Raw genomic sequence first — 10,704 nt, forward strand, 5'->3', positions numbered from 1 at the left:
AAAGTTTGTAGTAAAGCCATTTGCAGGGGTAAGGGAGATGGGACCCCATGGGAGCCCAGCAACAGGCTGCCCTAGAAAGAAAAGCTCTGCCCTAGTGGCGATAAGCCAGGTCATTCTGATTCCTGCCCTTGGAAAGATCTACCAGGAAATCATGAGTGACTCAGGTAGGATAAACACAACACAGAAGGCATACAGAGAAGTTGTACATTTGGGGCAATGACGAACCATTAGAAGCTGAAGTTATGAGTAAGCTGAAATTGGGAGGAAGCAGGAACCTTGCATACAGTGAAGCATGAGGTTGGGGGTTGGCGGGGCGGGGGGTGAGGAAGGCTGTTGGTGAGAAGTGAGGGGACACAGAGAAGCAGAAATGCCAGAAGCGGCCGAGTTATACCAATGGCAAAGCGCATGTGAAGGTGCACCAACTCTGGCTGCTGGTCCCCAGAATTGCCCTGAATCCAGCACAGTTCCTGTGAGGCTAGCTCAGCCCTTGTCCCTGTTGCTGGGCTCCCACGTGATCCTGTCTCCTTTACCCTAGCATATGGCTTTACTATAAACTTCCTTTCTCTGAGCTCAACAGAGGAAGCAGAAGCTCTTTTCACACTGTCACCAGTGCCACACCAACCCAAGGCTCATAAGACCTGTCTCCTCAACTTCTGCGAAGTTCCCTAAAGGACAGATATCTAGAGACAGGGAAATGAGAATGCTAGACTGTGTGTTGCTTTGGAATACATTGCTTTGCTTAATGAATTAGTGCACTTTGATGGAGGTCTGCCTCCTAGGGGAGGGCAGAAAGCAGAAACAGAAAGGCAACGGATGATGAGGATCAACTGACGCTTTGCTCATGCTGATCCTTTCCTCTCACCCAGATCCCACCCACCCCTCATGTTCTCTGTTCCACCAAACCTTCCGCTGCTATTCCAACCACATCAGCACTGATCCTTTGGTTTTTTTTTTGTTTGTTTGTTTTGTTTTGTTTTTTGAGTCAGTCCGACTCTGTCACCCAGATTGAAGTGCAGTGGTGCGATCACAGGTCACTTCAGTGGGCTCAAGCAATACTCCCACCTCTGCCTTTCAAGTAGGCAGAACCCCAGGTATATGCTACCATGCCCAGCTAATTTTTTAGGGGGAGTTAGAGGTAGATTCCCACTATGTTGCCCAGGCTGATCTTGAACTCCTGGACTCAAGCGATCCTCTAGGCAGCCTCACAAAGTACTACAGGCACGAGACCCTGAGCCCTGACCTCTTAACGCCTATGGTACATTGCCTGATTGACCCCAATTCTTCATTCCCTTTATCCAGACCTTTTATCTTTCTTTGTGGTTCCTCCCACTAACTGGGCAGAGTACATTTCGCCATCCTTTGACTTTGGGTTTGGCCATACAACTGGCTTTCTCCAATAACACAAGACGGAAGCGATGGGGTGCCAGCTCCCAGGCCTCTTGTACTTCTTCCATCCCTGAGCAAAGGGTGTGCCCAGGCTAGCCCACTATTCCCAAGAGGAAGATAAGCGGCACATGAAACAGAGCTGCCTTGGCCAAGCTCCTCCAGTTCAATCCAGCTTAAATCAGTCCATCCTTAAACATCTAAGGAAATGTTTATTGTTGTACGCCACTGAGCATTTAGGGTTGTTTGAGCAATAGCTGACAACCACCCATAGCACTTACTGTGCGTTTCCACACTTGGTGATTTAACAGCAGTGGACTATTTGTTCATATGTCAAATAATTGTTTCTTTGGGCAGATCTCTCCTGGTTAAGATTGCCAGGTTTAACAAATAAAAATACAGGATGCCCAGTTAAATTTGAATCTCAGACAAACAATTTTTTAGTAGAAATGTGTCCTGTGCAATCTTTAGAACATATTTATACTAAAAATTATTTATTTAAAATTCAAATTTGACTGGGCATCCTGTATTTATCTGGCAATTTTACTCCTATTGCTTGAAGCAGGATATCTTACACAACAGCTGTCAGATCATTTGCACGGTCACCACCATAATGTTGCGAGGGGAAAGATTTGCAAGGACAGAAAGTAAACCTTGAGCATTCTCTTCTCTCCAGTGGCAAATCTACCCCTTACAATAATGGTGATCATGGCTATCGTTTGCCTAGTTAGTCCTTGTGTGGGCAGCTCGTGGGCTATACACCCTATCTAATTTTCACATCGGTGCTGCAACGTAGGGAAGTGGCTAAATCTTTATCCCATTTACAAATGACTACACTTTCCCTTGGTCACACAGCTAGAGAGAGTAGCAAAGCCGGAATTCAAATGCAGCCCTGTCTTTGCACATTGCAATCCTGCTTTCAACCACCGAAGATGTTTCGCTGTGGTTTTCACAAAATGGAAGATGACAAAATATATTCCCCAGCCCTTCATTCTACCCACGTGGGAGGATGGATGACAGGTTGTATTAGTGTCCTAGGTTTGCTGTAAGAATCACAGACTGGTTGGTGTAAATGACAGAAATGTATTTTCTCACAATCCTGGAGACTTGACATCAGAGATCAAGGTGGCAGCAGGGCTGGTTCCTTCTGGGTGCTGTGAGAGAATGATCTATTCCAGGTCTGTGATGGTTCATTTTATGTGTTGATGTCATTGAGGCATTGGATGGCCAGATCTCTGATGAAACCATCTTTCTGGGTGTTTCTGGAAGAGATTAGCATTTGAATTGGTGGACTGAGTAAAGCAGTCTGCCCTCTTCGGTGTGGATGGGCCTCATCCAATCCATTGAGGGCCTAAATGAAACAAGGCGGACTGCGGTTGAATTGGTGCTCTCAATTCAATTGCCTGACTACAGTGAGGTGAGCCGTCAGTCTTCTCCTGCCTTCAGACTGAGACTTCCACCATTAGTGCTCCTGGTTCTCAGGTCATTGCGCTCAGACTGGAATTGATACTACCCACTTTCCTGGGGCACCAGCTTGCAGTTGGGAGATCATAAAACTTCTCAGCCTCCATAATGGCATGAGACAACTCTGTAATAAATGTCATTTTATGTTCTGTTTCTTTGGAGAACCTTAATACAAGGCCTCCCTCCTTGGTTTGTAGATGGCCATTTTCTCCCTTGTCTTCACATCGTCTTCTTCTTACAAGGACACAGTCATACTGGATTAGGATCCCACCCTCATGATCTCAGTGTAACGTAATCGCCTCTATAAAGACCCTGTCTTCAAATAAGGTCACATTCTGAGTTACTGGGGGCTGGGAGTTAAGACTTCAACATATGAATTTTGGGAAGAGAGGGGGACCCGGTTTAGCCCATAAGAGGGTTTGTGGGGCCGTGACTCATCCTAACACAATCTTCATTTAAAAAAGGAACCCAAGGGAATAGATTTCAAATGCTGGAATTCTGAGTTTCACGAGGTGGAACTCTAATTTTTAAAGTAGTCCTCAGAGACAGGAAAGGCCCATCTTGCAGTTCTTAATGTTAGCACCTCAAAGGTGTCACACTCTCCACCCAAGGGGCCCTAGCAACTTCTAGAATGTCAATTATTATGAGGACAGGGGATTGTGATGGTTGCTAGTCTATGGAATCTGGTGAGGCCTAATGTCAGCACCTCAAATGAGGTCCGGTGGCCCCACCTGGCAGCATTCTGGTTTTCTGGATGGCAACAGAAGACAGGGAGATGATGGAAGCCCGGGGTGCGGGAGAAAGTTGCCCGACCTTCCCCAAGATGGTGCCTGGTGACTCCAAGTCTGAAGGGAAGCCAAGGGCTTGTCTGGTAAGGGGGCTGCTGTGTCTCACTACCCCTGCCTATTCCATCAGGGGGAGCAAGAATACTGTAGGAATACATAATAGTAGCTGAGTGCTTAGAGGTTCCAGACAGCTGCCAAGAACATTAGGTGACATGCACTCCACCCCTGTAACTGGCACCCAGCTGTCACCAAGGACCAGATTGCCCTCCATAAGATTGTGAAGTCACGTGAAGCTGGCTTTGGTCTCCTCTATCTCCCTCCCCACTTGGGGCCCTTTCCTTCCTGGGTCGATAGGACCTGGCTCCCCGCCATAGCCCTCTTGCTGGTCCCCAAATATTTAGATTCTCTCAACTCAGACCCTGGGTTTCTTTGTCTCTGTGTAACTTCCTGAAGACCTGGCATCTAACTGGTCTCAAAGTCAGGTGGAGTTGAGGATGGGCCCAGAAGTTGCCTCTTTGATGATTTGAAAAATCACTAGAAAGATAGACATCCATCTCCTCAACTCCCAGTGCCTCTACCTGCAACTTTAGGGCACCATGACTTGGTGCTAGTTTGCCCTCTCCTCCTTGACCCTCAGGTCCTGACAACTCCAGGTAAGAGCACTTCTAATAAGAATTCAGCATAGATCTTTACAATTCGGACACTCTTTCAAACATCCCTGTCCACTGTGGACTGAGGCTGCAGGAGTTCCATGGGGTCGGAACAGCCCCATCCTGACTTCTCACGGTCCTTCCCCTCCCCGCTTTCCCTGCCCCAGGAGGCAGAGTCCCAGAAGCCAGACTACTCCTGTGACCACTTGGAAGAGATGGAAGCTTGTGAGGATGGAGGCTGTCCAGGGCCACCTAAATCGCTGTCCCCCAAGTCCTGCCCTGCCACCAAAGGCCAGGCAGGTGATGGACCCAAACCCGCAGAGCTGCCCCCAGCCCCTGGGACCGAGCACAATGCTGAGATGGACCTGGAGAAGGTGCGCATGGAGTTTGAGCTCACGCGGCTCAAGTACCTGCACGAGGAGAACGAGCGGCAGCGGCAGCATGAGGTGGTGATGGAGCAGCTGCAGAGGGAGGCGTCACCCCACCTGGTGGGTGACAAGGAGCGGGGCACTGGGAGAAGGGAGGCCTGGGGCTCCCAGCTTTGTGCAGCATCCCACCCTGCAGATCCTGGATCTCGGCTGCAAGGGCTGACCATCCACATGGGATGGTCTCCAGCCCTCTCCCCCTTGGGTCACTCACTTCCAGAGATGGCCGCTCACTGCCTTAAAGCCCACTACCCTACCTGACCAGCTCTATTAAACAGAGCTTCCATGCAAAGCTGAGATCTGACTCTCTGAGGAGAGTTGAGGCTGGGAGGGGCCCCAGAACCACATCGCCCACCCAACAGCCCTTTTGGTAGCTTCAGAGAAAAGTCTTCAACACTTCCTCCTCCTTCTACCACTCACAAGTCCTCTCTGCATCTCTTAAAATTTGATGGCTGGAGACTAGACCCAGAATCCCCACTGCAGTCTGGCCAGTGGATTTTGATAGAACCATCACCTCCCCGATCAGGGCTGTGTTTATTCTGTTGGATCATACTGCCTTCTAGTCAACTGAAACAGCCATCTTTTCACAAGAAGTGCACCACTCTCCCCTAATGTGTATGAATGGGGGATAAGAATGCCTACTTGAGATTAAATGGGATATGAAGAGCTTAGCACAGTGACTGGGTGATCATAAGCATTCAATAGTGGAGGATGTTACTGTTTAAAGCAGTGTTTCCTGGACTTTAAGTCAGACAGTCCTGGGTTAAAATACCAGGTATAAACTGCCTGACATTGGGCACATTACTAATCTCCTTTGAGCATGGGCCTTCTCATCCGTGAAGTACCCTACCTCATAGAGTTGTTGTGAGGGTTAAATGAGAGCACACACACAGACACTTTGCAATTAGCCCAGCACATTAGGTAAGCACTCAATAAATGTTAGCTATTACCATTTTTATATACTCATGCAATTCACTTCTTGACCCAAATGCAACAACATACATTTATCACTTTTCAGTTTTATTGGGATGTGATGTATTAGCTATGCTTCCCAGCTCTGAGTCATCCTTAATTCTGAGAACCATGCCTTCTGCCTTTATCCAAGTCATTGCTGTAACTGTTGAGGAGGATATGACCTAAAGTAAATAACTTTCCACCTTATCTAAAAAACTGAGACTGTCAAATGGTTTCCCAAAATTAAGATATTACATTACCTATAGCATTTCCCCAATTGACTGGTGAGGTTTGTTTGTTTGTGTTTTTTTAAGAAAGTAAGGTTGGCTTTGCATCATTTGTTCTTGATGAACACATGCTGGCTTCTTAAACAATGATCTGTTTTCCTGTTCACAAAATACCTGCTTCATTATACATGAAATGATTTCACTAAACCCAGTCAAGCTTATTGAACTGGGATTTCCAGAATCTTCCCCTGCCCCCCACCCCCTCTTAGAAAGTCTAGAAAATATTTGCCTATTGCTTAGACTTTGGCACATTTCCTAATATTTTTGAATTCTAAGTTACATTTCAAAACTTGTGACTTTTCTCAGTGGCCTGGGATAAAATCTGTCACAAAGTGGAGCCTGCAACTATTTAAAGCAGATATGATATTGTAACTATGCCTTTGGCCTGTGTCTCCTCCTAACTGTATTTATTTCCCCCCCTTTTTAGTTTGAAAATATTTCTTCTTGCTGGATGAGATGGAAATCTTTGGTATACAGTCCTATCTCTCGCTTCTGCTCAAAAACTAGAACACTGAAAGTATTTTGAAAAGTAAAGAGTTTCATTAACATATTTTTAAAAATGAAAGTCATAATAATCACCCATCAGCATTTTAGACTGAAACACATGCAGACTGCAGAGAAGTGGCCAAGTCCGTGGGTCCAGTGCCCTCCTGCGCCTGCAGAGAATCGTCGGGTCAGTCCCACCCTCCACTCCCACTAGAACACTGGATTGCTTCCTCTGGTCTCCAACCTTCCTAGCTCTTCACTTTCAAGGCAGCATCACCAGAGTCATTTCCTGTCCCCTCAGCTTTGTTTAGTTGCCCTCAAATTTTATGTGGCTGTTTCAATAGTGATGTGTCCCATCCCCCAACCTTTGGTGATAGTTTACAAAAGTGTTTACTTTTTGTGTACTTACTAAAAATTGGAGAGTTGACTTGATGTTGAAGACTTCTTTTTTTCTGGGTGGGTGAATAGATGGATGGACAGGTAGAATTTATTAAACTGAAAATACCTCTGAGTGTGTTTCTAGCTAGTTTAGGGCATCTTGGTCCCTTCCAAAAATATGGCATGATCTTAAAAAATATTTTAAAACATAACTCATGGGTTATGCCCTCTTAACTATGGATCAAAATAATATCTTTGCCTTACTTATGCATCGATAATTTTTTACAGTTAAAATGAAGACTGTTGGACCCCAATTATATAGATTCAAAAAAAGAGCAACTCGCAGGCAGAATTAGCTAGACAACTCAAGCTGCTTTCCCCCAGCCCAATACTCTGAAAGTTTAGGGAGACCCCATCACCCATCTCTCAGCACCTACCTCCAGGAGAGACCAAACCCTGGACTGAAAGGCCACAGATTGACCCACGTGATCCGTGTCAGGACCCAGGGAGTCGGAAATAGTTGTTCACATGCAAGGGACACCCTCTCATTGGGCCACTGTCCAAGAAACTAGGTTGAATGTTAGGGCACTGTCAGAGAACACTCCCAAGACCCAGCATCCAGATGTGGGGCTCCTGGAGTCAGGAGAGAAGGCCCATGCATGGACTCCAGTGGGCAGTACGGAGCATAAAGAGAAAGAAAGGTGGTGGCCTGGTGCCCAGTCAGGAGTGATAAGAACAGCTCAAAAAAGTAAAAAGTAATGAGTTCCTTCTATGTGGTAGTTACCTGACTAGGAATGTTCCATTATCTCACTTTTCCTCCTTGTGATCTTTTGGGGGTTTTTTAAATTTTTTTTAGAAACAGGGTCTTGCTCTCTCACCCAGGCTGAAGTTAGTGGCATGAGCATAGCTCACCATAACCCTGAACTCTTGTGCTCAAGTGATCCTCCCACCTCAGCCTCCCAATAGCTGGGACTATATGCACACACCACCACACTTGGCCAATTTTAAAATTTTTTTGTAGAGGCAGAAGTCTTACTATGTTGCCCTGGCTGGTCTTGAATTCCTGGCCTCAAGCAATCCTACCACCTTGGCCTCCCCAAGTGCTGGGATTATAGGTATGGGCCACCATGCCCAGGCCTCATAATCTTTTTGTAAAGGGCACTATTGCCCCTTCCTTAGATGAAGATGATGACCTGAGGTCACATACACAGGCAGGGACAGAGCAGGACTGAACCTAGATCTGCCTGGCGCTAAGACTGGCATCACCAGCTCCGCTGTCTTCTCTCCCCTACAGTTCTCAGGAGGCCTCCAGGACCTCCTGCTGCCCCAGAACCAGTTTGCCATGTTCCTGTACTGCTTCATCTTCATTCACATCATCTATGTCACCAAGGAGATGGTCTTCTTTCTCTTCTCCAAGCACTACCTGTTCTGCATCGCGACCATTTTGCTCTGTTTGATTAAAACTTTCTGGTCATACTTCCAAGTGCCTTTGCTCTCTCCATCACTAGGACCCTCACCCCTGCCATGCTAGAGTGTTATCAGTGCGTGATCTCAGCCTCCCAGCACCTCCTTTTATCATTTTGTGCCTCTGTCCAATCAGAATCCACTCTTAGGAAGGGCACTGCTGCCCAGCATTTCCACCTGAGAGTGAAGAAACATGTTCATGCCCCTTAGGCAGAGCCTGAGTTCTCACTGTGGACATGATGTTTTGTCCCAAGAGGAAGATTTCAAATGTTAGCAGGTCAGGGAGGTTTCTGCAGGGAAGGAGGGTTTAGAACACCTTTCTAAAATCACAGAAGCACACCATGACCAAGCTGGCTTTGGTTTCACATCTACTCATGTCCATAGATCCCTGAGGGTTGGAAAGCCTGTGGTCTGCTTGGAGACAGCCCCTCCATCTCCTGCAAAGATGTCTATGTCCTAATCCCCATGAATATGTTACCTTACATGGTAAAAGAGCCTGAGATTTGATTAAGGACCTTGCAATGGGGAGATGATCCTGGATTATCCAGGTAGGCCCGTGGTAGTCACAAGCGCCCTTATAAAAGGGAGGCAGGAGGCTGAGAATCAGAGAGATGTGACCATGGAAGCAGGGGGCAGAATGATGCAGGGCTGTGGGTCAGGGAATGTGGGAAGCCTCTAGAAGCCAGGAAAGGCAATAAAGGGATTCTCTGCTAGAGCCTCCGGAGGGGGCCCTGCGCTGCTACCCCACATTAGACTCCTGACCTCCAGAACGTTAGGAGAATATGTCTGTGTTATTTTAAGCCGCTAAGTTTCTGGCAATTTGTTACACCAGCCACAGGAAACTAATGCAGGAGCCAAGACTCCCAAGCGCTCTCCAGCTGTGCCAACATGGCAGGATACCATCACCAGGCCACTGGCCAGGCTTCATTTAGCACTGGGCCTGAGCAGACTTGTACACAGCTGGACTTGAGACAGCATATGGTTAAAAAGGAGAGGCAGTGAAGCTCCAGAGAGCCCGGCATAGGCCTAGCTGAACCCGGTGGACAAGGGGTATCCGTATCACTGAGCTGTGTATCCTCTGGGTGAGGCATGTGGCAAAATAAAGGCATACTTCTAGGGGACATAGGGAAGAAGGAATTTAAGTGCCTGATTGGGCCCAGAGGACATCATTAATTCTACTCTATTGGAAAGCTGGAAATGGCAAAAGAAAAAAAAGTTGGCACATGCACTTACCTGCTAACCCAAGCACAGACTTACAAAAATGCAGAAAATCTAACCCAGAAATAAATACACTGACACAGAGATACAAAACAAGTATACAGTTGTCCACAGTGGAGAGGTTCACAGCCCCTCAAATAAACATACAACCACCCACAGGAACAGACTTGGAAGACCAGAGGGCTCATGGTCAGGCAAAAAGTGAAGCTGCCCCGCATGTATGCAACAAAGAAAAGGGGTTCGCATCCCTGAGACACCAGCCCCTCCTCCCTTCAGCACACACACAGGCCTTGCAGACTGTCAGCTGCTCTGAGCCCAACAGCCAGCCACGATGGCTGGCTGTGCCACAGGACACTTTAGTGATAATGTGGCAAACTGAACGAGGCTGGACACAGCTGTGCAATTAATCAAGTCTTTGTTGACCCCTTCTCTCCTCTGGCATAGGGCTCTGCCTTAAGAGGGACAAGAGAATAAGTTTCTGTTTCATTGGGCTCTGAGTGACTCTCAGTAAAATCACGTGAAAAAAACAACGACTGCCTTGGGACTTCAATGTCAGCACACATTACCATGTCATTTAAGTCCATGGTGACTTCTCATTTTCCACCCAACTCCATATAGCCCTCCCCATTGATAGCTGCATGTGACAGGTACTTAATTTGGAAGTGATAAAAGTGTCATTTCTCATTAAACTTTCAAGGATGGGACGTTGTGCTATGGGGTCACTTCTTCCAGTCATTTTATTTGATCTGGGTTTCTGCCCCATGAGGTTGAGGTGAGAGAGATGAAGATCAGATGGCAAAAAATTTAAGTTCCACCTGTTTACCTTCTTTCAGCAGACAAAATCGGGCATTTATGAAACAGACACGCAAACCAAAAAACAAGTGATATAAGGTCATTTAATCCATCCATCTGTTGCCAGGTAAAACTAGATTTCAATACATTCATTTTTCTTAATCTTCAGAGCAAGTAAACTCCCATGAGCAGTTAAGTGAGCATCTCATCCCACATCTTTTGACATAGGCATGAAATCTACTCTTCCCTATTGTGTTTGAACACCGAAGCCCGTAACCTAAGATCTGTCCTCTAGGAAAATGAGACAACTCATGGCCACCCCCTAAACTTAGAACAGATGTTCTGGTTCAAATGCAAACCAGAAAAATCACGAGAGAGAGAGAGAGAGAGAGAGAGAGAGAGAGAGAGAGAGAGAGAG

At 46.7% G+C, this 10,704-nt stretch overlaps 1 protein-coding gene across 1 annotated transcript; it reads left to right on the forward strand.

Moving 5' to 3' along the window:
- Positions 1 to 1,899: 1,899 nt before the first annotated feature.
- Positions 1,900 to 9,477, forward strand: TMEM247 (transmembrane protein 247). Its single transcript, XM_032239457.1, has 3 exons — positions 1,900 to 3,718; positions 4,450 to 4,770; positions 8,107 to 9,477. The coding sequence occupies exons 1-3, from the start codon at positions 3,602 to 3,604 to the stop codon at positions 8,341 to 8,343; spliced, it is 675 nt and encodes a 224-aa protein (XP_032095348.1). The 5' UTR covers positions 1,900 to 3,601; the 3' UTR covers positions 8,344 to 9,477.
- Positions 9,478 to 10,704: the final 1,227 nt, after the last annotated feature.

The sequence above is a fragment of the Sapajus apella genome, unplaced genomic scaffold (genome assembly GCF_009761245.1).
Source record: "Sapajus apella isolate SASKATOON/1434 unplaced genomic scaffold, GSC_monkey_1.0 scaffold44, whole genome shotgun sequence".
NCBI classification, from domain to species: Eukaryota; Metazoa; Chordata; class Mammalia; order Primates; family Cebidae; genus Sapajus; species Sapajus apella.

Excerpts from the sequence above, each read along its gene's own strand:
- TMEM247 (XM_032239457.1), top strand. The coding sequence starts at position 3,602 with ATGGCAACAGAAGACAGGGAGATGATGGAAGCCCGGGGTGCGGGAGAA. Across the intron at positions 3,719-4,449 it reads GGAAGCCAAGGGCTTGTCTG|GAGGCAGAGTCCCAGAAGCC; the intron begins GTAAGGGGGCTG and ends TCCCTGCCCCAG. Across the intron at positions 4,771-8,106 it reads GGGAGGCGTCACCCCACCTG|TTCTCAGGAGGCCTCCAGGA; the intron begins GTGGGTGACAAG and ends TCTCCCCTACAG.